This window comes from Tiliqua scincoides, chromosome 1, assembly GCF_035046505.1.
Source record: "Tiliqua scincoides isolate rTilSci1 chromosome 1, rTilSci1.hap2, whole genome shotgun sequence".
NCBI classification, from domain to species: Eukaryota; Metazoa; Chordata; class Lepidosauria; order Squamata; family Scincidae; genus Tiliqua; species Tiliqua scincoides.
Genome location: NC_089821.1, coordinates 279,034,346 through 279,060,768, shown reverse-complemented (window position 1 = coordinate 279,060,768; position 26,423 = coordinate 279,034,346). Strand labels below are relative to the sequence as shown.

Below are 26,423 nucleotides of genomic sequence, written 5' to 3'. Positions count from 1 at the left end.
TTCTCTTCCACTCCCAGCATCTTCTCATCCATGCTCCTTGTGCAGATAAGCAGCCAGGTAGTGAGTGGATGAGGCAGTGGTAAGGGAGGGGCATCATGATCCTGTTCCTACTGAGAGAGAGCAGAATAGGATTGCAGCCTCAGTCCAGCTTTACCACTGTGGTGTGCAGTGGTGCTGGAGGAAGAAATGGTTATCACTGCTCCAATCCTCTTCTTGCTCACTCTTGAGCAAGGATCATGGCAGAAGCTTGGTAGAATGCTTGGGCAGCTGGTGGGCAAGTAGAGGGCACACAGCCCCACCCCCCCAGTCTGGTTCCTCTTCCAGTTCACCACTTGAAGTGACCACTTCGCCCAGCCTCATTGGTGAATAGGTCTTAAATGGGTTCTAGGGGTTCAGTTGGTCAGGCAGTATAAAAGATACTGTTTTCTGCTGCCCATAAGCACAGAGTCTCTTTACAATCAGTCAGCTTCCTGGTATGGCACCCTTCCCAAAAAAATGGAGAGCTCTGTCTAAAGGTAATGAAAGCTGCACATAGATGCCATTGTAGAGGTGACTTTCTGGCCCTTGAAGCTGTTTGATACATCAGTTTGATACATCAGTATGGGGAGAATTGCCATACATTGGGATATTCTGTATTCTTTGTGTTCATTTTTAACCAAAGAGTCAATGCTACTAAAATCCATCCGGCAATTAGGGCATAAAGCCACAATGTCATGTGACACAGCCAATCCCTGCAAGCAATCAGAGATCTCTACTCAGGATTCCACAGCTTTGCATATTTGAGATCCTCCATATGCTAGAGCAGAGGTCTCCAAACCACAGACTGCTGTGTTTTGATAAAGGTGTTGGAGTATGGTGCAGAGCTGTTCTGCGCTGCAGGCCCCCCACCCATTTTGCTGCCTATTGTCTCAGAACCTCATGCAGGACAGCCGTCTCTGCTTCCCCAGCGGGCTCAGTACCCCAGTTTCCAGGCAGAATTGGCTGCCCAACAGAAAGTTCTGTCAGCACCAAAACAGAGGGCTGTGGCGCACACAGACACTTTTTTTTGGAGATGCTGGATCCAGCCCACAGGCTGCAGTTTGGCAAGCACTGTGCTAGAGCTTCAACCAATAAATATTGTTGCATGAACATGTACCTCTGTAAAGTGATAATTCCAGCTGTGCCTGCAGATACGAAGCAGGAGGTTCAGAGGGCTACTAACCCTAGAAAACTATAAATGCAAGTATTACTTTACCCATAACAATCTGTCAGTGCTGGGAGATAGCTCTGACTATGGTGACCATCATGTAGCAAGTTGGCTGCACTTCTCACAGCTCTCCTCTTCATCAGCGCCAGATGAAAATGCTCAACTGGTTCAACATCATACTTCCTGCTTGAGCGTTTCACTTTACCTTGTAGCAGGAGCAGAATTTTTGATCACTTGAACAAAGAACATACGACCTCTGGAACTGAGGAGAGGGGAATGTATACACTTGAAGCCATTTCTGCCCAAATATGCATATATGCAACAGGGATCAAACGTGTACACCTGTGGGCTGGGCAGAAATGGGTTAAGCACCCTACTAAAGAATAACCCAGGGAAAATTAGCATTCGCGGGCATCTTCAGAAGAGATATGAACTTGTGGATATGGACAGTCAAGGCAGATGAGAAGAAATTGATGGGGAATTCCAGAGGTGAGCGACATTTGGGAAGCTGGAAGCTGTTCAGAGGGATAGCTGCAATGTGGACACTGTATTTTAAGTCAGCAAAACCAATCAAGAGTCACATGGGGCCTTAAAAATGAACAAATATATTGTTCATACTCTGTGACCTTTTAGGGCAGTGAGGAATGCTCTGATGTGAGTTGCTTAAACTTTTTAGCTGATAATGATAGCAGAAAGATGAGGACCCTGAAAAGAAAAGAATGGAGGAAGCAAAAGTAGAAATTGAAGTGTTTGGGGAGGGCTGTCTAGGATTCTGCAGTGAGCCCCTCCTGCTTGCAGATTCAATTCCTGTTGAAGTCTTCCTGCTGCCGCAGACTGACAGAAAAGAAGTCTCTTGGCTGCCACTTGTTCTTGGCCATTGGGTGAGAATTTGCAAAAGCAAAAGAGGGCGTACCAAACAGAGCTTAAAGAAAAAGACTGGAGCAGCTTGTAGGGAGCTTTGTTTCAGGCTTCATTTCAGTGGCACATTTGCTTCAGTCTGTTGCATCTGCCTAACAGAAGGGGAAAGAGAGCTTGCCCATCTTGGGCTCTTGTTGTGCCACCTGTGCCTGGAGATTCAGGATTGCTCCCTCCTTTTCCTAATGCAAGACGTGTGAACCTTTACTCAGCTCCGATCCAAATGAGTGCAGCGGTTTTCTTTTTGTAGGGCAAGAAGACAGAAGAGTTCTTCTCTGTGGTGACTACAGACTAGAGGAACTCTCTCTAGTGAGTTTCCACTTAACCGTAGTACCTGCTCCGTCCTCCAGGGGGCCCCTTCCCATTTCTTGCTAACAGAGCCTCTCTCCCTCTTGTGTCCTGACAGGTACAGCAAGTCCAGGTCTTCGCTGACGTGCAGTGTACAGTCAACCTGGTGGGCGGAGACCCCTATCTGAACCAGCCGGGCCCAGTGGGTGCACAGAAAAGCTCGGCAGGTCCCCAGACCCCTCAAGCCCAGCAGAAAAGCCTCCTTCAGCAGCTACTGACTGAATAACCCGCTTTTCAAAGGAATGTGAAATTTAAATAATAAGACAGAGATATATATATATAAATATATATATATATTATATATTTTTCTGAGATTTTTGATATCTCAAACTTGCAGCCATTCTTCAGCTCTCGTAGTGTTTGGAGAAAAAGTTTTTCCTCTCTCTTTTGTTTTTTTAAAGTTGTTGGATGTTGGCAAAGTGACAAGATGGAACCGTTGAGCCAAAATTACAGATGATCCTTATTTTTGTAATCAGTTGCTGGCTTCTTATCCCTGATGGAATGACTTGTGGGAGGGAGTTATGAGAGCAAGGGAAGGTGTTGTGAGGCGGGGGGGGAGGAGTCGAGTTCTCAGTTTCAGCTGGATCTGTCACTGACTTCTTTCTTCAGCGAAGCAGGAATTGGGTGGATAACTGCACTTCTCTTCTCTGAGGAAGGGATGTTTTTAGCTGTTCCTAAAAACATACACCCTCGCCCGCTGCTCCCCCAATTCGTTTGTGCAATCAGCTTTTTCTAGCAATTGTGAGTTTGTCAGTTTTAAAGAATAATAATAATAATAATGACAGAGTATTTTGACCCACCATTTTTTCCATGTTTTATGCTGGTATATTGACAGCCTCCTTAGTGAGAAAGAGGCTTCTGTGTAAATGACAACTGGGTGGGTGGGAGCGCATACAAAACTAATATAATAATTTTTGAAAAGGAAACACAAAAGTACAGTTTGGGGGATAATTGCAATATTTTTTAGGGGGGGGGGAGGAACAGGCAGCCCTGGGAGCAATCTATAAAGTGCCACTGCTGTGATTGTTCTGTTCATTTCCATGGGAATTGGAGGTGGGATCTGCCCCACAAGTCCCATCAAAATGAAATGGGAAAATGCACTTCAGGAGCTCCTGACACACTGCACCCTTTAGCAATTGATGTAGATAAAAAAATTCTGATTAAAATTAAGCAGTTTCTCTCTGCTTTGATTGTGTTTAACAACCACGGTAGCTTAAAACTATTTAAAATAATATTGATTATGATTATTATAATAAAAGGCGATTCTCTGTGAACCGAGAAACAAGCTCTTCTTCTTTGCCCCCTCGGACCTTTCAGTGTACATAGTGCAGATCTCTTGTATAAATTGATTTCCTTCTCTTTTTAGTTGGGGGTTGCTCTTAAACAGCATTGCTTTTGAATGGGGTGGGGGTTATTTCTTTCCTCTTTCTGACATTTTGTTGATGTGTGAAAACAAACTGTGTAGCTTTTGTTAATTGAATTTGCAAGAGTTGAAAAAACAAAGAGACAAAGTTGCTGGCTAACGTTGCATTATTGCTTAAAGAGGATGCCAGAATGTTGAATGTGCCTGGGATTTTCATGAGCTGAAGCGGTGTTGGGAGGGGGAATAAAACAAAGCTTCGTCACAGAAACTCCAAGGTAAACCAACCAGCCCTAGGTAAAAAAAATAGTGGTGGGGCGGAGCCAAATGTAAAATGGTGGTTTTAGGGCAGAGCCAATTCCCCACTGCAACACATGTCTGCGTCTGAATTGCCACAGGTCAGGGATTCTAACACACAACTCTAAAACTGCCCAAAGGAGCTGCTGAGCCAACACTGAGGCTGAGAGAGAAGCAACTGGCATGAAGCCTCTCAAGGCAAAAAACTGTTTTCACTTCAAATTTTCCTTGCTTCTGTGAAAACTATTTGCAGTCACATCCTTGCCACTCTATTGCAAATTCCCAAGACCTACCAGTATGTGCCTGCCCTGATCTTCACTATCCAAGGACAAATGATAGGCCACACTAGAACTGGGAAGACATTACGTCCCCAGTCGTTCTTTGGTCTTGTGCATGCATGCAGGGTTTGATTTTTTTGTTTTTAAATAAAACCAGAAATAGAGAGGTCCTTTTCTGGAGCCTGGACTATCAAGCTGTTTTCTCCTATTTTGATTCTTTGCCATTCTGCTCTAATGTGGACAAAATATGGCTAGATCCTACAGGCTTATTCAATGCAATTTCCCTATGCATGTCTCTTCAAGAGAATCTGAGTACCAGGTGGGTTTCAGTGGCAGTGTTTCAATGCCATACAGTTCCTAACTATGCCCAACTGGAAGAACCATGTATTGCCTCTGGCTCCAGAGCATTCAGGCAATCAGCATCAGTGTCACTGCAGCCAACTAAACTCTAGTGCCTGATATATAGGTTTACAACCCCATAACCAGCCCCTTGTTAGCTGCTGGACTATATAACCAAGTATTTTTTTCAGAATGAACAGCCAGGTTAAGAAATCTGTGCCCAAAGATGGATACAGCATCCCACCAGAAGAAAGCCCCTCTGTCATCAGCCTGGGTGTGTCATACATATGCACCCATGTGGTGACTGAATGTTGGGGGCTGGTATATTTTTGACAAAGGATTGTTGCAGATGTTTACAGAATATGTGAAGTGCCCAACTTTGCTAGGTCTCATCCTCCCTCATGGAATGTTAATGTTTAGGAGGTGAAGCAAGGGGAGTAGAAAATCAAAGACACTTTGTATCCAAAGGCCGATTAGAACACCATTTCTACCCTGGCTCCTTACTCCACAGAATCTGTGATCCTGTTCACTTGTTTTCTCTTGGGTAGTACCAAATCACACCATTTCTGAACACATATTTACTAAAACACATGCAAAAGATTGTTGCAAAAGCTTTTCTAGATGCTGGCTGCAGTTAGTTACAGAATGTTGGGTTAGATTAGAAAGAGATTAACCTGTTATTTGATTTCGTTAAGGCTCATGTTCTTATGAAGAACAAACTTTGATCCCATTCCTTGGTTGCTAAGCCTTTAACAAAATATACTTTCTTCATTCTTGCATAGCTCTGTCTCTGCCTCACGCCTTGTTCACATCACACCAGAAATGATCCAAGAGCCTATTGCAACACCTTACAGCAAGACAAGACTGTTTACTACCTGTTTTCTCCTCTTCTTACATCTAGACTGTAAAACTAATGGGCAAAAAACCCAACCACAAAACTAAGGTTTATAGGCAATCTAAGCTAGGAGAACATTTCTTCCTAACACTAAACATGGCTGTTTCATGTCCAACATAAGCAAAATTCACTCACCAACTCAATCTCAAAAGGGGATTTTATTAGGCTCTATGCCACCCAGACTCCCATTTCCAGTTATCTTCCTCCAGTTTTAAATCCATTAAACTATCCCAAGAGTGTCCCAAGCTGTCTTGATTTAGAGAGGGAGTTTGTGCAGAAATGAGAACCTCAGCTATACGTCAGCACGAACGCATAAATCTTTAATAATCTCTACGGAAACATTTTAGCTGATATTGCATAGTTGCCAGCAACATGCAGCAAGATAGTTCTTGAAAAGAATCTCGCACTGATTGTACTATACATCATAAAGACATCGAGGTGCCTTCAATGTCACAGTCCAGTGGATCCAGCAGAGACATTGCCTTTCTTGGTCAATCCCATATACAGCTGGAGAGGAAGTAAATCATTTCAGTAGTTTGAACTTCTTCAGATGGTGGTGGACTTCCTCCTTAGGGTAAGGACGGAGAACAATGCAAGTGGCGATGTTCTCTGGCTGTTCAATCCACATTTTGTGATCGATGCTGTTTTGTTGCAGTGTCTCTGCTAACGTAGTCAAGGCAGATTCATCTGGGGCCTAAGAAAAGGAATAGGAAGGAAAACCAGGTTACCAAGAGATTCTACTCCTTTCTTAAACAAACATCAGTCAGCAAGGGAAACAGTCCTTTTTTTTTGCAATATGACAGCAACTATTAACAACAGACCTCTGTCAATCCAGATGCCACAAAACACCTGCTTGCGACCTGCTGAGATATACCTGAAGGGAAGACACCAGGATACATGTCTCTTGTTGTCTTGTGTGATCCCTGAGGCATCTGGTGAGTCACTGTGAGATACAGGAAGTTGGACTAGATGGGCCTTTGGCCTGATCCAGCAGGGCTGTTCTTATGTTCTTACCATAATCAAAGTCATCCATCTCGAGACTATCAGAGCTGACATTCATATGGAGGTCGGCTGTATATTCAAAGGTCCAGACCTACATGGCAGGTGGGGGGTTGAGTAACTGCCAAGCACTTGTCTGCCTGTTGCAGCCACAACAGAAAGAGAGAAGTGTGTTTTGATCCCTTAGCAAGCAGTATGAGCTATCCCTGGGAGAGAAAATTGATGTGTGGCTACTGTTACTAGCTGCTGCCGTTCATGCATATAAAGCTCAGAGCCCAAGTTCCTCTATCCACCCAGTTTGGTACAGCCAATGAGAGAAGAGTAAAGGGAGTAATTTGTACCTGGGCCCAGGGTCCAAAAGAGGCCAAGAAGGGACCAGAAGTTTCCTGGGATCTAGGATTTTCCTATCTTATCTGGACTCGCTGCCTGCATAGGATGCTGGGGGCACAACTGATGGGGTGCAGTGCTGGCAGCTGTCACAAGCCATTTATACCAGGCTGAGGAATACATCCATGATGCTCCTTAACACAGCCTCAAATCTGGAGGGAAACTAGCCTGCTGCAGTAGCACTTCAGCTTGCGGATCCCCTTGCCACAAAGGAGTGCATGGGAGCTCAGGGACACTGCTGTGGGACTACAGCTGCTGCAGAAGTCCATTTTGGCGCACACAGCGCACTTCGTAGTGTGAGCCTGAATACGATGGTGATTTTGGCAATGATTTTCTACACTTAAAAGATTGCAGAGGCATTTAGGAGCGTGTTTGGTTTTCTGTATTACTGTATCTAGCTGCCAATGCTATGCAGGCAGGTAGACCTGGACTCCAAAGCAGGGATGTGCGGTGGGTGGGGAGGCAGGTGAGGCAGAGCCTTCCCACCAGCTGGAGTCCTTTGAGAAGCGCTGCCGCCGCGTGAGGCACTCAAGCACCCACAACCCACGCACGGGTTGTCTGTGCTTGGGTGCCTCAGACTGCAGCCGTGCTTTTCGAAGGACTCCAGCGGGACTCCCCACCCACCGCACCTCACAGGTGGCAGAGCTTTTCAAGGGACTCCAGCGGGTGGGGAGGCTCTGCCTTACCTGCCCCCCACCCACCACACCTCCCTGCTCCAGAGATTACTCTGACTGGCACCCCCACCCTTTCATCCCCCCAAGACCCCTGTGCCCCCTGACCAGCCCCCTCCCTCCTGGGGCACCCCCGCCTGCTCCCCAGGCCCCCGTGTGGGAGGGGCTGCCTCCCCGCCCCGCTGACCTCCAGCACGACTGTCCTCATACTCCCGCCCTGATCCAGGTAGGCCGCAGTGTCCGGGTGCTGGTAGTGCGCGTGCGTGACGGCCAGGGCCGCGTGGCAGGCCTGAGCCACCAGGGCCCCCAACGGCCACGAGAGGGGCTCGCGGCGCAGGTCCCCCCGCAGCACCACGTACTGCACCAGAGCGCGCGCCGCCATCTTGCCGTACGAAGGGGCGTGCCCGCAGCCGCGAGCGGCATGCCGGGAAAGCAGCGGGGGCCGCCATCTTGCCGTACGGAACAGGAGGGTGGCATTTAGAACGCCGAAGTAGTAGTAATAGAGAGGCATGAGTGCCGCCTTAGCTGCTTCGGGGACCGCGCGGTCTTTTCTCTCGCCTCTGGGCTGCGAATAAAGCGGCTCCTCGAGCGCGGGGCATGACGGGATGGAGGGACACTTCTGGTTTCGCGTACGAGGCGTATGACGTACTTCCGGCGTGGTGCGCGCGCGGGAGTTTTGATCTTGGCTGGTTTCCACGGCAACGGCGCTGAGTCTGCAGAGGCCTCTCGGGTGAGGGGGCGGCGGGGGGGCGCCTATGAGGGAGGGAGGGAGGGAGGGGCGGGCCTCGCCCGCTGCTGAAGGCCCCGGGCCGCTGGCCCGTCCTCCTCGGGGTCTTCGGTGAGGCGCCGAGCGCAGGCGAGTCCCGTCCTCAGGATAGCGCCTCTGCCACCCCCCACTAGGGCTCCAGTCCTGTCCACACTGACCCGGGAGTAAGCCCATTGACTGTAATAGGGCTGACTTCCGAGTAGACACGCACAGGCTCGGGCTCTAAGGGTGCCCACCCGCTGACCAGGGGATTCAGCCCGTGCGGTGGGTGGGAGGCAGGTGAGGCAGAGCTTCCCAAAAGGCCGCCACGCCTGAGGCAGGCACCACCCCCCACCCACTCGCTCCGCGCACGACTTTGGGTGCCCCACGTGGGGGCGGTGCTGTTCAAAGGACTGGGGGGGAGGCTCTGCCTCACCTGCCTCCCACCCACCACACGTGTTCCTGCAGTGAGGGGAGGCTCTGCCCTGCCTCTCCCCACCAGGCAGCACCGCCCTGTGAGGCGCCCAGATGCCCCTGAGAGCACACAAGGTACCAGAGGAGGCCGGGTTGCCCCCAGCAGCCTCCTTTGGAGCCCAGTGTTCCTTTGCATCATTGCAGGCAGAGCAGCAGGAGGCTGGCCTGGACCTGCTCAGCCCACCGAGCCCGTGTGTGAAATAGGTGAGAGGACTAAACGACCTCTCAGTTTTCTCACAGATTCCACCAGCCCAGTTTGAACCTGAGGTTCTTTTTAGAAACAATTTTGTGCCTGTGTTGCAAGAGATAATCCCAGATGTTGCAAGAGATCCCAAGATTCCAAAGCAAACTCAGAAGGCAGTGGTGATCAATCCAAGCGCTTATTGTAAATCCAAAGGTTGCAAGTCAGAAGTGGGAAGCCGAGAAGCGAAGCGAAGCCCAGAGCGCCTTCTGCAGCTCACTTTTATAACAATCTGGGGTTCCTTCTTTGAAACACATATTTCTCATTGGAGACAATTCATTGGTGGGTACAAATCAGCTGTTGTTCCATAATAGTCGATTCCATGCATAACATCATACAGATTTTGTGCCGGCAGTAGATGGGTACTGCACTTGCAATTTTGCTTAAAATGACCTCACCCATAACCATCACATGACTTACTGTGGCCTTCCTGTGTAGTCCATGAAATGCAACAAACTTGCAGTTTGGAAAAAAGTGTTGCTGGCTCTGCTAAAAACACAAAAACTGCTACGTCAGGCTTTTCTCTGGGAAGTTGAACTTTGCAATGTGAACCCAGAATGACTTTGATGTGAACCGGAAATTAGCTTTGATATGTTGTCTTAAACCCTTTTAATGCTGTTAGACTACCAACACCTTACTCAAAATAGTACTATTTGCTAGTCACGCTTGTACATGCCCCAAGGCTGGTTTTAAAATGAAGAACAAAAGTATAAGGAGAGCTAAGCTTCCTAGTGGTTTCTATGAGAGCTGGTATGAATATTTGCTTTCTAGCATGTGTGTGTGCAAGTGGTGCTCTGAAGAAGCCTTCAAACTGAAAATTTCAAACTGCTGGAATAGTATTTTTTTTTCCTGTGGTTTGAAAACAAAGGACTTATTCATTGTGCTTGCATCTTATCTGTTGTCCTGAGAACAATTGTCATGCTGCCAAGTCCAGCCAAACGTTTGACTTATGAAAAAACTGAAACCATTTTAAAAACCGTTACTCTAGTTGAACATTCAGAGAGAGATGAACTAAAAGATGCTGCTTACGTTTCAGGTAAGCATACTATAGCATAATTTACCAGGCGATACCTTGTATCACCTGGATCCTGTTTCTTTATGCTCTGGCTTTTTGTTTCTTCAATGACATTCTTAACAATGTTGTCTCTGTGCTTTAGCTTGGCAGGAATTCTGTGTCCACCAACAAAGGAAATCTCGAATCTTCTGCCTGGCTGTTTTTTAAGAAGAGGAAGTGAAAATGGGAGAGGCTAAGACCTCCTTGAGAAGTGGTACACTGGCAGGTATTGAGATGCAGATGACCCTCCTTTCTATGCACAAGGTCTAGGAGCAGAATGACTGATTTTAGACTTAATGAAAACTCTTGTTTTCCATACTTTCCCTCTGGAGAGAAGGTGGAATTTGGGAGTTGAGCCCAATCATATGAACTGCTGAACTGGTCCTCAGGTTTTGCAGTAAGATGGTGCAGGCCATTTGTTGCATATCAAAATGAGGGACCCTTGCCACTCCCACTAACAGTGAGAGTCACTAGTGGCTCACAAACATTGCTAATGTGGCTTAGCAATCATGCTCTCATACAGTTGGTTGCTTGCTTGTGCCCTGTTCTTGAGTGGTATCATCCTAGACTACATGTCCTAAATAGTTGAGGGAACAAAGAATCTCACTGGTTTCAGAACACAGATAAATTTAGAGATTTCAATGGCTCCTACTTTCTCCCTTAGTGTCAATTTTTATTTCTTCCCATTCTCTGGAGTTATTTTATGTGCAAGCCTGTTGACATTTTTTGCCTTGCTCCCTCTTTTTGACATACTGTGGCCTAAAGCAATCTGTGCAGGGTTGATGAGTGGAGGATCGTATCTTGAAATAAGGAATTGGAGTGAACCTTCTATTCCAGCCCTGCAAGTCTGTTCTTGCACACATCTCATCACCTTTACTTTGTTCTCAGTAAAGTTGTCAATTGGAGAGATGTTTCATTAATATGGATGACTAGATATTCCAGCTCTAGGATGCATGGCAGGGAGGAATCCCTGAGTAAGCGATTGCAGAACTATTAATGTAAAAATGAGAAAGCATTGTTTTAGTGGCAAGATTTGCATGTGTCACTATGCCCCTGCAGAAATGGATCAATTGTTATTTCTACAACAAAGCCAGTGTGGGTTGCTTCTTTTGTCTATGCCTGTTCTTTGTAGGAGTCTTATCCCACCTGGAAAACTTGGAAGCTCGTGCCCACAAAGCAGGATTGAAACAAGGGGAAATGAGAGAGCGTCAGGAGAATGTAGCCAGGCTGAAAGAGAGGATTCAGGAGCTGAAATGCCAGAGAGATGAGCTAAAGACCAAACTGGATGTGTATCGCTCTCTGGTAGGTGCAGCGTGCATCCTTTTTATTGTACTCTGCCTTGGATACAATCATAGGATCGCAATACAGTTGTGCACCGCTTAACAACAGGGATCGGGATGGCGATCCCCATCATGAAGCAGGGTTTGACGCAATCCGGTCCCTCCACAGGTAAGGGGATGCTCCCCTCCAGAGGGTCATCTGAGCTTCCCAGAGACAGCATTTGTCCATTTGCTGCCTCTGTGAATCTCAGATTGAGGGAAATTGTGTTTCTCACACAACTTCCGGTTTCACGGTTATGCAGTTAAGGAGTTTTATTTTCTGTGTGTTATTTTCCTTTCTTCGGCTATTTGATACCTAGGACTTTTCTTGCCTGACCCAAGGAGGTAAGAATGGCTCATTGTTGCCTTAAAACATTCAAAACTGAACATGTTGGTCATAGTTGCAAAAAACAATGCCTAGACAGAAGGTGTTGAACTGATTTCAGCTTATGCTGCAGGCATACCAATATTATACCCAAACTGCACTCTTCTTGTTTCCTGCAGCCTGAAGAGTGCAAAGGTACCACAAGACGTGGCCGACAGACTTTCCAGGCTACAGAGGCCAGAAGACAAGTTCTTTTGGAATGGAAGATAGTTAACCTCAAGGGCCTTCTGCAGGTCTTTCATCTGACAGGTACTGCCCTCAGATGTGTACAATACCTTGCTCTTTACCTAGTGGTTAGTGTCCCTGTTGTATTGTCTTCTTTTAATTTAATTTTGGTGTATCTGCCATAATAAGTGAAGCCCTGAGCATCTCTGTCTAATGTTATGATCAATTGTCTAGTCCCCATTGCTATAGTTAGAAAATACAAAAGAAATAAAGACTCCTAACCCTGTAGATGCAAGTCCTCCATCTCTTTTCTGTGACCAGGCCTTATGCTATTCTTGTCCTGTCTCCCCCCCCCAGTCAATTTTATTTTACATAATTCTATCCTATTTCCAATAAACTTATAGCTGTTTATCAAGGATTTGGTGGGGAGAGAGTAGTTACTGGAGTTGGGCAGTAGTAAACTACCCTGATGGTTTTAAAACCATGTAGTGAGAGAGAAATTAAAAAAAAAACACCTAAATCCCATGTTGCTTGAGCAAGGAAATATCTTCCAAACTGGTGGGTCTCTTACATCAAGCAGGGGGAAAGCAACTGTCTGTTGATCCTGCCTTAGCATCCCTCCCAATGGCTGTTTGCTAGTATTTCCCTTGTGACTTTTATTTTTAACACTGTGAACCTCTGGGACAGGGAATCATCTTTTATTTTACTATGTAAACTAAACCTGGACAAGACAAAGGTCCTCCTGGTGCACAAATCCACAATGTGGGTGCTGGACTGTTGCCTTGCTTTGAATGGTGTTGCACTCCTCCTGAAAGAGCAGGCTCGCAGCTTGGGGGTTATCCTGGACTCACAGCTGCTCCTGGATGCCCAGGTGTTGGCTGTGGCCAGGAGCTCCTTTGTCCAGCTTCAGCTGGTGTGCCAGCTGAGGCTGTCCCTGCTACGGTGGTCCATGCCATGGTGACATCAAGATTAGACTATTGCAATGCACTCTACATGGGACTGCCCTTGAAGACAGTCCGGAAGTTGCAGCTAGTGCTGAATGCGGCGGCTTGTGTGGTTGCTGGAGGTCGGCGGTTTGACTCTGTCATGCCACTGCTCCAGCAGCTGCACTGGCTGCCAGTTTGTTTCTGGGCCCAATTCAAGGTGCTGGTTTTGACCTTTAAAGCCCCGAACGGCTTGGGACCAGTGTATTTGAGAGACGCCTTCTTCCGTATAGGCCGGCCAGTCCTCTTCGGTCATCAAAGGGGGCCCTGTTGATTGTGCCATCATCAAGAGAGGTTAGGGGGATGGCGGCCAGAAATAGGGCCTTCTCGGTGGTGGCACCTGTATTGTGGATTTCCCTCCCCTTTGAATTGTGAACAGCCTCCTCTTTATTAAGTTTCCAGCAAGGCCTCAAGACTTTTTTTATTTCAGAAGACCTTTGCCTGATGGAGGGCATGATGGCTGCTTTTTAACAATTGTTTTACTGCTGTATTTATTGCTGCTGTTTTATTATCTATTTTATCGTTTTATTTTATATATTTTATGACTTTTAAATGTTGTTAGCCACCTTGGGTGCCCTTCAGGAGAAAGGCAGATTACAAATCCAATAAATATATAAATAGTTGTGTAAACTTTCTACAGGAATTGGTAGGTTGACATGCCATGAGAGGGAACCAGAAATTCTGGTCACAAATTATTGTTTTTAAAGGGCAACAGCCAGATCTGCCCTGATTGTAATTCTGACTTAGTCTTAATGCTGAATGAGAATGTTTTTCTGTTTCTAAGGACTCAGTGGTAAATTGACCAAACATGGAGCCTGTCTGTGCATCAGCACTGCCTTTGAAGGCACCTACCTGGGTTCCTATTACCTGGATCTTATTCTACAACAACCAGTCCGGATCCAACGCCACTCAATCCCGGCTTTCATCCCCTTGGAGCAAATAGCTCATGAGAATTTGCAGACAGACATCACACGTTTCTTGTCTCTGCTCTCAGACCACCTGAATGCTTTTGCTGGGAGGAAATTCCAGGCAGATCAGTTACAGGTAAAAGTCTCATCTGGAGAAGAGAAGCTAATGCCCTCCAAGTACTCTAAAAGGCACATGTGTGAAAGAGGAAGGAATGCTTTTGTTCAGTTGTGTACTCACTGATCTTCACAGCAGAACAATCTTTCCAAATAGGGACAGTCTCACTGAGGTTCAGTGCTGCAGTGTAATTATGGTCTTTGGACCTCAAAGAGCCAGCCTGAATGCTTGCCATGATGGTTGTGGTTGCTTCGAATCTGAAGGGTCATGAGTGGGTGCTCCTGGTCAGCATCTAATTGTTTGCATTGAGTTGGGGTCCAAAGTATCCTGTACTTTTGGCAACATGGGTTGTGGGTTAGTTGTCAAACAGGCTTCCCCATGCTGTTGCAGCTGACAATGTAGATTCTTTCCCTGTTTATCTTGCCTCTGCTTTCCTCTCCTTCCTCTGTTGATTCCCTTATGTCTTGTTTCTAGATGTTATTCCACCATCTGTGTGCTTGGCCCATAAGAATGTGGTTCCCTGTCCCTGAGAGGCTCACAAGCTACTTAGGCTGAGTTATGCTCTCCTCGTTCTTGCCAGGCTTTGGGGCCTTGGTGTCTTTCCTTATCCACCGGGCTTTGGTTCCAGCCCCCCCCCCCCGGCACAAGAAATTCCACAGATGCTGGGGTCCACTCGCACAGTTACTTAGCTGGAGCTTCCAGAGGCCTCTGCTGAGTTGTATTATACCGGCCTCTGAGGACCTCAGAGTGGCAAGCAGAAGTCTGGAAGCTGCTCCTGTTTTTTGGAAGCAAACTGGAAATAGCTTCCAGAGGCTTCTGTGGGCCATTCTGAGGTGACCCAGGATAGGCCTCTATAGGCTCCAGGTTAGTCATTGCGGGGAGCCTCCTAAGGCACCCATGTGGATTCTCTGTATCTGCAGATGGTTAAATTCGCAGATACAGGACCCACAGATACAGAGGCTTCACTGTACTTACCAGTCTTACATGATTTATGTTTACATGAGCCTTTCATGCAAAGCTGAATCATGGGACTGTTTCTCTGAACAAAGTGTCCCTCTCAAGAAGAGAGCAGTTCCCAAATAGTGGAAGTGGATCTATCTACTTTTTTCAGCATTTAACCCCCAGGAGTGCACAGGAGCAGGGATGTGGTTACCCCTCAATTCTGGAAAGTGAGAAAACCACACACTGTGGTGGAGTTCCTTGGCACTTCCATAGTTCTTCCCCTTTGCTTGCAGGAGTGTTTTGCTACTTTCCTTGAAGGACCCTTGCAGGGCAATTCCTTGTACAACATGCTGGAGTTTAGCTACAGCACGGAAGAAGGGAGGAAGACGTTTCCATTCACAGCAAAGCTAATATATGGAGATCTGGTGCGCACCCTCCCAACAGAGGTTACAGTTACATGTAAAGGTGAGAGAATAGCAGGAAGAGGTGACTTACGATTTATATGAGAGAGTTGGGCATTAAAAAATTGCAACAGCCGTCTTATGTTTAGCATTGTTAACTTTTTTTCTCAAATGTGCCCCATAGAAATCATCCTTTAGTTCTGCTCACTGTTAGTGAAACATAACAACAACAACAGTATTTATATACCGCTTTTCAACAAAAAGTTCACAAAGCGGTTTACAGAGAAAATCAAATATCTAATGGCTCCCTGTTCCAAAAGGGCTCACAATCTAAAAAGATGCAACACCAGCAGACAGCCACTAGAAAAGACACTGCTGGGGTGAGGTGGGCCAGTTACTCTTCCCCTGCTAAATAAAAGAGAAGCACCCACTTGAAAAAGTGCCTCTTAACCAGTTAGCAGGGGTTATAACCCTATAAGAGACCACAGACCCCTCACTTTGCAATTTTGCTTCATAGCAATGTTGTTTACAGAGGCCTGTTTTTATCCCCATATGGTTGTTTACAACCAGTTTGTACATGACAAATCTAGTGGTTGCACTACCATTTACCCCTTAACATACCCCATAACTGCACTTACTCCTCCTTATGAGGTGTGTTAATAAGCAGTGGGAGTGGCAATTGCCCTTGGTCTCCATCAAGAACACAAAAGAACATAAGAAGAGCCCTGCTGCATCAGGCCATAAGCCCATCTAGTCCAGCTTCCTGTATCTCACAGTGGCCCACCAAATGCTTCAGGGAGCACACAAGACAGCAAGATACAACCTGCGTCCTGGTGCCCTCCCCTGCATCTGGCATTCTGAGATGGTCCACCTCTAAAATCAGGAGGTTGCACATACCCATCATGGCTTGTAACCCATGTTGGACTTTTCCTCCAGAAATTTGTCCAGTCCCCTCTTGAAGACATATAGGCCAGATGCCATCACCACATCCTGTGACAAGGAATTCCACAGACTAACTACAAGCTGAGTAAAGAAATATTTCTTTTTGTTTGGCTTATCTCTCCCAACACTCAATTTTAGTGGATGTTCCCTGGTTCTGGTGTTATATGAAGGAAAAGAGCATCCTTCTGTCCACTCTATCCATCCCCTGTGTAATACACATAATACATGCATCCAAACAGACAAATGTTTCTCCTTGACATGGTTGTTGAATTCAGAGTCCTCTGCTTTGTCACATTTGCTGTGCCTTTATCTACAGAGTCTGCCCTTGTTTATGAAGGGGCAAAATAACAGATGCATACTCAAAATCTGTGGGATATAGTTGGGGAAGCAAACTTCTGTCACGCACTGATCTTCTCATACACGTTTGTTTCTTGAACAGAAGATGCTCCGGCCTCTGAGGTGGAACTGGCAGCAGTCCATTTGGCCCTGTTCCGTGAGAAGCCTCTTTATGAGACCTTCAGCTCCATTACAGACAAAGCAGAAAACCTCAGCCAAGCAACTTCACTGGAGTCGCCTGTCCCCACACCAGGTGTTTCTTCTGATTGAATCAGGCATCTCAGTCATGGAGTACTAGAGATTTGGGCTACTCAGAAACCCTTTCCACCATGTGTTTGTTTCTGAAGTGTTATCTTCAGTTGACTACAAGCTTCTTAGGAAGATTTGAAGCAAACTGTTTGAAGCAAACTGTTAGCCAAATGGAAAAGTGTGAACTTTCATTGTTGTATGATAAACCTGAATAGAGACAAGTACCAGTGAAATCTGCTATATTACCTGAAAGCTGTATTTTTGTGGTAAGATGGGCTGGCAGCCTGTTCCCATTTGAATCTGTGCTTGGTAACCACAGAAATACTTTCCTGAGTCTGCTGTTCCTGGGACAAGTTCCTATGAGAATCTTGCCCACTATTGTTCCCATGAAGCATTAGCTTGCAAAATGAGTGTGTATGATGGCAGTGACATTGTTGGATTCTTCTACTTTGTTCAGCTTCACTGTTGAAACTCTCCTTGTTGTCTCTCAGTTCTACAATTTGGGGATGGAGGGAGTGGAGAACATCTGGACACAGGGCGTGCCCTGGCTATGCCCAGCAATTAGAGCAGCAGCTCCTTCCTGTAGCTTAGCCCAGTGCTTCCCAGTCTTTGGTGTCCTGTGACATCCACACGCACTGCAAACTCAGGGCACGGCTTCCAGAAGTGACTGACAATAGCATCATCGCCAGTCACTTCTGAGTTTAAAGACTACACAGAATGCAACAAATGGAGGTAAGAGGCTCAGGCCAGGCACGAGGACCTTTCTTAGTGCACAAAAACCACATGCAGGATCTCAGCCCACTGGGCTCAGCATCCTACTGCTGTCTGTAGCGTCCTACAATGTCTCAGGGAGTGCTTGTCTGTGCACAACAGCATTTGGATTAGCTGCAGGATTGACTAATGAGTGTAAGGATTTCATGCATAAGGGGCATATGATTCTGCAAAACCCATTCATGGGCATGATAGGAGAGGAATGAGCTGCTGTGCTCTTTCCTGGCAGAGTCTTTCTACTGCAGTCTTGACTGCAAGTAGCAATATGATCCTGGTGGTAGTGGCAGCTTTTATCCCTTCACTTGCAAGGCAGACTGCCCTGAGAATGGAGCTGGCTTGCTGGACTGTGCACTGCTTCTGAGTATCAGTGCAACATGTCCCCACCCGCCCTTCCCCAGATTAACTTAAGCAGGCAACCTCAGCTGTGCACTGCTGCCAAAAGAGCATAAAAGAGCATGGCTCTTTTTCAAGGTTTGCTATTTAATAATACAGCTTGATCAAAACTTCAGTAATATTCAGAGGTGTGAGTACTTCAAACAAGTTTTTCCCCAATCCCTTTACTTGCTTGTGGCCAAAAAGAAGCAGAACTTCTCACACAGTTTGTGTGAGCCGAGTAATCTCCCATTTCAATGCCTCACTCGTAGCCTAGAATGTTGTGGGTGCTCCAGGTGTCCCATTTTTAATCCGACCAGGCTTCTGAGTGCATGTATTAGCCCCCTATAACCTGCCAGTACGTGTTTAAAAAAAACAAAGCAAGGAGTGGACCTAGAACCCATAGAGCAGCTGCTTTTGATGTGGACAGTTCAGGCTATTTGCATCTTCTGTGAAAGACACCTGGGGAGCAGCACTGCTGCCTGGCAACATGGATGACAGTGAGGTGGGGGAACGACCAGTGTCTGACCTGGGCAGCAACCTCTGTTCATACATACCACTCTTTACATTTAAGGTATAACTGAGTGCACCATCATGTGCCGCCATGAGATCTGGAAACATTTTTTTTAAATGAAAATTGGTGTTTATAACTACACATTGCTTTTGCCATGACAGCACCTTTGCAGCTTCATGGAAGTGACCAAGCTCCCACATTCCCCAAGATAAAACGAGAGACGCAGCAGCATTTTTTAAAATTCAACTGATTCTATTTGAGAAACTAAGGAAATTATTACATTTTTTATTTTGTATTTAAACATAACAAATCAGATGAAGGCATTTAATAAAAACAGTCTTTGACCAAATTTTATAAATCTCTTCTTTTAAAGCAACAGCAAAGGTGAGAGCAGCAAAAGGTGCGAGGTGCAATCTGAAATATCCCTTGCTTTCAGAATTAAGAGACACAATTAAAAATATAAAATTAATCTGCATCTTTTATTTATATATATATTTATATATTTGAAACAGGACATCTTTTTAAAGTAAAAAGAAAATACATTGCACTTTTTTCCTCCTACCTGTCTACAGTGGCTTTGTAACAGAGGTGAGCTCATTCTGAACTAAAGCTCAAGTGTGCCCTCATCAGTCCTTTTCTGCCAGCCCTTCTGCTTACTATCAATATCCTCCCTGAGCTTGCATTCCTTTTAGCAATAAACTCTAGGCCAAGGTTAGTTCCATGGAAAAGTAAAACAATGGCACCATTCCCTCACTTGGACTAAAAAGCAACACAGCCAAGGCAACCCTGCTCAAGCACTGCTGCTTGGGGGGCCAGACTGGAACATGTAAGAGAGGCTGTGTATTTGTGCAAGAGGTGAGAATCTGTCCCACACTCCCTCATCTACATCAAGATACAAATTCAAATGCTGATGTCAAAAGGAGTCCCCTGACAAAGAATAAACCTTTACAAAGGCAGAAATGGGCAAAGGGGTTAAGTTCTCGTAAATCTAAATCTCAGTGTTAACGGGGTGCATATCAGGCTCTTGCCTGGACCATCAGGTGCTGAAAACAGTTTGCCTTTCAGCATGATAGAGGCACCTGGTCTTATATGTAACCTATGTTCAGAGTCTGTGTTAAGACTCATCATGAGCTGTCAACCACTTGGTGGGGCAAAGTCACAGAGGAACCATTGATAAAAGAGCCTTGCTTCTCACGCCCTTTCATGAAGTAGGTAAGTAGTTCTCCTTTACCCTTGACAAAGATGGGCCCTCGGCGCACAAAGCGGAAGCCATACTCCTTCAAGATAAAGTGGGTCTCTTCCACCACCTGTGTAGTTAAGAGAAAACACAGTTGCAACCCTCTGGCATGACCAAGGCTTTCTGGTCAAGGCACCAGACTTCTGTAGTCCCCTTTGTCCTGGTGTGTTCCACCTTCTATCACTAGTTCACCCACTTCATCTTATAAATGACTGGCCCCCACAGTGGACGGAGGACTTTTGAAGCTCTTCGTACATCCTAGACCAGAAGTTTTCAGGCTGGGGCATCGCAATGCCCCAGCCTGAGGGCCCTGGCCTCTTTCCCCTTAAAGGGTGGGGACAGCCAGGAGGCAGGGAGGAGGCAGTGGCGCAATCCCCAGGATCACACCACTCAGGGGTTTGGCTGCACTTACCAGAGCCTCCTGCAGCCTCCCAGATGTGCAGGGAGCCCTGTGCAAACATCTGCAGGGCTCCCTGATGCTTAAGAAGTGAAAGTGGAGCGATCGTGCCCCACCTCCACTAAACCAGAAGCTGAGCACCATCACTCCACTTTCACTTCTAACGGCTGCACTCCCCAGTCCATGCAGCAGCCATCCTGGGGTGCAGGGAGCCCTGCGTGAGCCTCTGCAGGGCTCCCCAGGTCAGCAAAAGTGAAAGTGGAGCGATCGCACTCCACTTCCAGTTTTGCGGGAGTGGAGTGCAATCACTCCACTTTCACTTCCGCTGACCTGGGGAGCCCTGTAGAGCCTCACGCAGGGCTCCCTGCACCCAGGGACGGCTGCTGCAGGGACTACAGGGTGCATCCCAGTCCCCGCAGCCCCCCTGAGCGGTGCAATCCTGGGGATCGCGTCGCTGCCTTCCCCCCCCCCGCCCCTGCTGCTTCCCCCCCACCCCCGCAAGGACTTACTGCAGGTTTCAAACTCCGGGAGAGTTTGAAAACCACCATCCTAGACTGAAACTCTAGGAAGGTGGTTAGTTAGGTTTAGGTGACACCCAACCCTGCCAAGGAAAGGCAAGGCAGGGGTTCATTTTAGCAAGATGACAATCCACTGCCAGGCATGTCACCAGAAATGCACAATTAGATTGGATAGACAATCTGGAAGTCTGGTTTTCCTTGCTGCATTTTCAAGAGGAAATTACACTCTTAAACTGAATTTCCACTTTTTATTGTATCAGAATACAGAAGACCTGGTGACACAGCCTTCAGTAATCCTTTGTATCGCTGATTCTGGAGGGCCTTCCCCCACCCCCATGCACAACACTCGGAGGCTCAGCTGGTGAATTGGAGGAAGGGGTGGCACACTGCTTGTACAGAACACAAGTGCTGTTCCTCCTCTCTCCTGGATGTGTTAATGCAGATGAACACTGGGGTTCCCTGGAAGCTTATCAGGAGCTCCACATTGAGATGGTCAATAATGGCAACAGAGCATCACTGAAAGACAAGCAATGAGCCAATGTGGCTCTTCTACAATATGCACCATCAGAGGCCTGTTGAGAGTGTCTCAAACCAGCGTGCAAGCCAAGTGCGCTTGCAGACAGAAATCAGTGCCACTTCCATCTCTGTGCTTTGTGCCAGCAATCAGTATGCTCTCTGACTGATATCAATTATCCATTCATTTTAATGGTGATAAGCTCTGCATGCTCCTTTATGGGAGAACACTGACAATGAATGGAGAGGCTTCTGCAGGCAGCATGCTCCATGCACATGTTGGAACACCCTGCTTGATAAAACAGCACAACTGTAGGTGTGGCTCCTCTAAAAGGCTGACTCTTCTGACAGATCTTTCTCCTCTCCACCCACTGCACTCATTGCCAAGCTCTTCTGTTATTAGCAAGTAGGGGAAGGGACTACAGGTCTGCTCCCCCCCCATTCCATGGGGATTCCATTCTGGAACGCCCTGCAGATACCAGAATCCAAATTTAAACAGCTTCAAAAACCAAAAGTGTGCCAAAATCGAGTTTCCTAACTTTTTGTGGCTGAACTGCATTGTTTCCCAGCCTGTAGAGCTATTTTTAGCACTGAAAGACTGTAGAGCTATTTTAGCATTTATTTATGATCACAGGAAGAATTGTCCATGCCCCACTTCCATTTTTTGTTCACCACTGCTGACTTTGCTGACCCACCTCAACAGAAAAGCTCACCCTCACCTGTATATTTCCCATGACACCTGTGGACTCCATCCGACTGGCCACGTTCACCGTGTTCCCCCAAATGTCATAGTGGGGTTTGCGGGCCCCAATGACCCCTGCCAGTACTGCTCCTTTATTCATACCTGTAACCATGAAGCATGAAAAACAGAATATGTTCAAGTTAAAGTGCTCAGCAATTCAAGCCAGACACAGCTCTTGCATGCAGGGCCAGGTGAAGGTTGGGGCTGGAGGAAGCCTGAGAACTACTGGGCCACCACAAAGTCCCACTACTTCAGGATCATATTTCCCTCTGTGCTCAACCAGGTAAATCCAGGAAGCTGACAAGCAGGGTGCGAAAGGCAGCAGTCCCCTACTGCTTTTTCTCCCCAGCAATTGGTATTGGGAAGTACACAACCTCTGAGGATGAAGGCTTCATGTATTTCCTCAAGACGCATAGTCACTGACAGACTTCTCTGACTCCAAGAATGTGCCTAATCACCTGCTGAAGCCCTCTAAGCTTATGGCCATCACCACATCTTGTGGCAATGAATTCCATAAATGAATGAAATATTAATTGAAGAATTCCTTTTCCCCATCAATTTCACTAGGAAATCCTATAATGGTATTATGCAGGGAGGACAAAATTGAGATTTCTTATCATAAATTCCTGATCTGGGGAGAGGAAGGAGGCACTCCTGACCTTTGAGAATGCCCCTCCCACTACCAGGAGGCAGAGTTGAAAGCTTGATGTCTCCCACTCTTCCTGAGGGGCAGCCACCCCCAAACAGGCCTGGAAAGCTGGAAAAGACCCACATCTCTGCCCAAGAACAACAATAAGCAAACATGGACAATCTCTGCAAGGAGATGTTGGACATTTATAAGGCATGCCCCTGTTTTCGGAGCCCTAACTACCACCCCACATGTAGCCTATCACCCAGAAGAGCAAGACTCTGAAACCTGAAAGTGGGCTGGGTGGAATTCCCCCCGTTCTTCTCCCCAGAACAGGAATTTATGGTAAGAAATTCCCCTTTTCTCTGGCAGAGAAAGGGGGAGGCATTCCTGACCCTTTGGGATATAGCTGGGCCAAAGTCGGCTCCAGAACCTTGTGCAGAGCTTGCCTACTGAAAGCTGCCTCTGTCGATTCCTAGGCATCAGTTTGGTAAAGGTGTGGCTAGGAGACCATGTCACCACTGTTTCCTGTGTGGGGGGAAAGCTGTGTGGGAGTGCAGGCCAGGTGTGTGTGCTGTACAGATCACTGACAGAAAAATACTACAGGCTGTGAGTCTGTCTGCACCATCTCCAAAAGGTTATTGTGGGAAAGGGTACAAAGAACCTATACAAAGAGCAAAGGTACAAAGAAGGGCAAGCAAAATGATCAGGGTCTTTTTAGTGGGAACACAAGGTAAGGAAGTTGGGTTGGGGAACCAAGGGTGGGGAAGGTACATGAAATTAGACATGGTTTGGACTGGGAGGCAGAAAGAAAGAACATCAGAAAATATCACCCAGAAAGACACAACATCTTAAGGGAGCTTAATAAGGATAACATCCCTCTCCCAGCTTAAATCCTTGGAATGCCCAGGTAGGGTTGGAATTTCTGATAACAGAACCTGATTTACAGTCTAAGGCTGCAATCATATTCACACTTCCCAGGGATCAAGTCCCATTGAACACAATGAGACTTACTTTTGAGTAGACATGCCTAGGATTATGCTGTAAATCTGTGTTTTCAGAGGGTCTGTTCCCATTTTAGCAGAATACCTAACATTCACTAGCTGGAGGATATAATTTAGTCAGTTTATATCACTACCTCAAGTGTAGATTAAAAGGATGTAAGTAGTGGAAACAAATGGTCATGAAATATTATATGGAACAAACGTATATAAGATAAGCACAGTGCCAAGTCACAACAGCGATAATTGCTGGTAGCAAAACCTTTCTAAAGTTTAATACCTGCATCCTTGGTTATTTTTCGCCTAAGTGCAAAACCTTGCATTTGTCGCTGTTGAACTTCATCTTATTCATTTCAGCCCAGTATTCCATTTTGTCTAGGTCTTCCTGAAGGCTTCTACTGTCTTCTATTATGTTCGCTAATCCTCCCAGCTTAATGTCAACCGCAAATTTGATGAGGCCCCCTTGTATCCCCTCACCCAAGTCACTGATTAAGGCTTTCAAACACTCAGGGAGTTTGACGACCGCAGTAAGTCCTTGCAGGGGAGGGGAGGGAGGCAGCGGGGGCGGGGGGAAGCTAACGGGGGCTGCAGGGACTAGGATGTACTCACCAGTCCCTGCAGCAGCCTGTCGGGGGTGCAGGGAGCCCTGCGCAAGCATTGGGGAGCCCTTCAGACAATCGTGCAGGACTCCCCGCATCCCTGACAGGCATCCTAGTCCCTGCAGCCCCCCTTAGCAACACAGTCCTGGGGATCGTGTTGCTGCCTTCCCCCTGCCCTCGCCCCTTAAGGAGGCAGAGGCCAGGGCTATCAGGCTGGGGCATCAGGATGCCCCAGTTTGAATAGCTCTGGATTAAGATGTTAAAGAGAATCAGGCCCAAGACAGAGCCCTGCCCCGGGGCACCCCACTCGAAACTCTCCTCCAGGTTGACACTAAGTCACTGACAAACACCCTCTGTGTACAGCTGTCCAACGAGTGAGTTGTGAACCCATCTAACAATTGTATCATCTAGCCCATATTTTACGAACTTGTTGATTAGGATGTCATGTGGGACCTTGACAAATGCTTTACTGAAGTCAAGATAGATTACATCCACAGCATTCCCATTGTCCAGTAAACTAGTAATCTGACCGAAAAAGGAGATGAGATTTGTCTGGCAAGACTTATTTTTCACAAATCCATGCTGGGTTCTATTGATCCCTGAGTTGTTGTCTAGCTATGTGCAATCTGTGTGTTTTATGACCTGGTATTGAAGTCAGAGTGACAGGCCTGTAATTTCCCAGGTCTTCTTTTTTCCCTTTTTTAAAGATTGGGACCACATTAGCCCACTTCTAGTCTAGCAGCACTTCCCCCATACTTCTTGTACCTCTTGCCCTTGTGCCTCCCACAGGATGCACTGGGGAATAATCAGCGCATGCACGACTCGCCTTCCTTGCACCTGATTGAGAAACCCTTTGATCTGGTTTAGGAGCTGGGTTTGTACCCAGTCCCCGGCATAGTCAGGCCGGGGTCAGGCACTGGACACCTCCCTGGAAGGGAACTGGATGCTCTGCCCATGGGGAAGGCCTCACCCGCTGAGCTCTCTCTCTCTCTCTCTCTCACACACACACACACACACACACGCACACACACACACCTACCAGTAATGAGTGGAAAGACTGACAGTGAAGCAGGCATGGCTCTGTGATGTTCTGCTCCACAGCTGCAAAGACACATTCTACCTGGCCCACTTGGCCCAGAGGAAAAGGTAGAAAGGACAGGCAGTAGCTTGGGTTGGGTGGCATGGTCCTTGTCTGACCCTTCCTTGCTGGCCCAAGGAAGGGCAAGGTGGGCCAGGACAGCTCTTCTACAGCTCCTCAAGCCTCGCTGCAGCTTTGGCAACAGTGCATGGTGAGGTTTCATGATTGAAGAAGGCCTGCAGGCCCAAAGCACAGGCACCTGTTTGCACATCCCAGTTGCTGGAGCAGTGGAAACAGGGTCACAAAAGGGCACCACCATTCTCCAGCACAGCAACCCACCTCTGTCTCTTTGCCACAAAGTGGTTGCCATAGGAACTTCCACCACTAATCCCGCTCTCTCCTGTGCAGGGCCTCAGCCTTTGCTGAGAAATGGAGGGGGGGGAGAGGAAGAAGGTGAAGAAGATTGAATGTAGCTTGCCCAAAACACACTGGGCTCTATGCAGCTTCCAGAAGAGGGAGGACCAGTTTTTTTTTGGGGGGGGGGGGTAGTGGATGCCCCTCAGCAATAGGTGCCTTTGACCCTTTGACCCTGTCTCCTGCTAGTGAGAAGGGCATTTCCAAATGGTCAATAATGTCCCCCTTCTTCGATCATAGTAATGATCTTCACTTTCTCCATGTCACGGAGAGAGCTTCCCAGTGACCACCCCATTTTCACTTCAACCTGGTGCTCTGAACCCAGAGGGAATTCAATTCCAGCATTCACACACAACACACAGGCCAGTCCCACTTGCCTATTCGCAGCATGAAGTTATTGAAAGACTGGTAGTTAATGTTCATCAAGGTCTCTTTCATGGCCAAGGCAAAGTCAGCGAGGTCTGCGAGGTGTTGCCAGCGCTCTTTTTCTGAAACATCTTCCTTCTGCAGAGAGAAGAGGACTGTGATGAACGCCCTGCCTGTTTTTTGGGGCCCTTTTAACTCCCCCAGAAGCTCCTGTGCATGTTTAGCAGCCTAGAAAGTTGCTTAGGCATATTTTCCTAGCAGCCTTTATTTTGAACACACTGTTCCCCCAAACATGTGTTGTTTGTGAATTTGGCTTCCCTGCCTGGAGTGGCTACTCCC

The 26,423-nt window shown here is 47.0% G+C and overlaps 4 protein-coding genes across 15 annotated transcripts in view; 2 read left to right on the top strand and 2 right to left on the bottom strand.

Moving 5' to 3' along the window:
* The window catches only part of NCOA1 (nuclear receptor coactivator 1), a 358,899-nt gene extending 354,927 nt beyond the window's left edge, over positions 1–3,972 (top strand). For 9 of the 10 annotated variants that reach the window (XM_066626702.1, XM_066626700.1, XM_066626699.1 and 6 more), the window contains one exon: positions 2,508–3,972. In XM_066626702.1, the coding sequence (XP_066482799.1) occupies positions 2,508–2,675 (168 nt within the window). In that variant the 3' untranslated portion in view covers positions 2,676–3,972. Of the gene's footprint in view, positions 1–2,351; positions 2,411–2,507 lie in introns of all 10 variants that reach the window. The other variant, XM_066626706.1, reaches the window with a different exon arrangement.
* A 1,941-nt stretch (positions 3,973–5,913) lies between these two features.
* Positions 5,914–8,224, bottom strand: PTRHD1 (peptidyl-tRNA hydrolase domain containing 1). The gene is made up of 2 exons (XM_066626674.1): positions 7,863–8,224; positions 5,914–6,312 (listed from the first exon to the last, which is right to left on the bottom strand). The coding sequence occupies exons 1-2, from the start codon at positions 8,184–8,186 to the stop codon at positions 6,142–6,144; spliced, it is 495 nt and encodes a 164-aa protein (XP_066482771.1). The 5' UTR covers positions 8,187–8,224; the 3' UTR covers positions 5,914–6,141.
* Positions 8,225–8,317: 93 nt separating this feature from the next.
* Positions 8,318–18,921, top strand: CENPO (centromere protein O). Of its 2 annotated transcripts, none has more exons than XM_066626652.1 (7): positions 8,318–8,405; positions 10,293–10,415; positions 11,322–11,491; positions 12,013–12,142; positions 13,826–14,085; positions 15,300–15,471; positions 16,789–18,921. In XM_066626652.1, the coding sequence occupies exons 2-7, from the start codon at positions 10,373–10,375 to the stop codon at positions 16,953–16,955; spliced, it is 942 nt and encodes a 313-aa protein (XP_066482749.1). In that variant the 5' UTR covers positions 8,318–8,405; positions 10,293–10,372; the 3' UTR covers positions 16,956–18,921. The 2 variants fall into 2 exon arrangements, with proteins under 2 accessions (XP_066482749.1, XP_066482760.1); XM_066626663.1 differs by lacking the exon at positions 8,318–8,405 and adding an exon at positions 10,094–10,171.
* Positions 18,922–19,051: 130 nt separating this feature from the next.
* ADCY3 (adenylate cyclase 3) overlaps positions 19,052–26,423 on the bottom strand; it is an 84,163-nt gene continuing 76,791 nt past the window's right edge. For both annotated transcript variants that reach the window (XM_066626625.1, XM_066626635.1), the window contains exons 19-21: positions 26,096–26,222; positions 21,976–22,100; positions 19,052–19,898 (exon numbers count right to left, since the gene is read on the bottom strand). In XM_066626625.1, the coding sequence (XP_066482722.1) occupies positions 19,716–19,898; positions 21,976–22,100; positions 26,096–26,222 (435 nt within the window). In that variant the 3' untranslated portion in view covers positions 19,052–19,715. The remainder of the gene's footprint in view (positions 19,899–21,975; positions 22,101–26,095; positions 26,223–26,423) is intronic.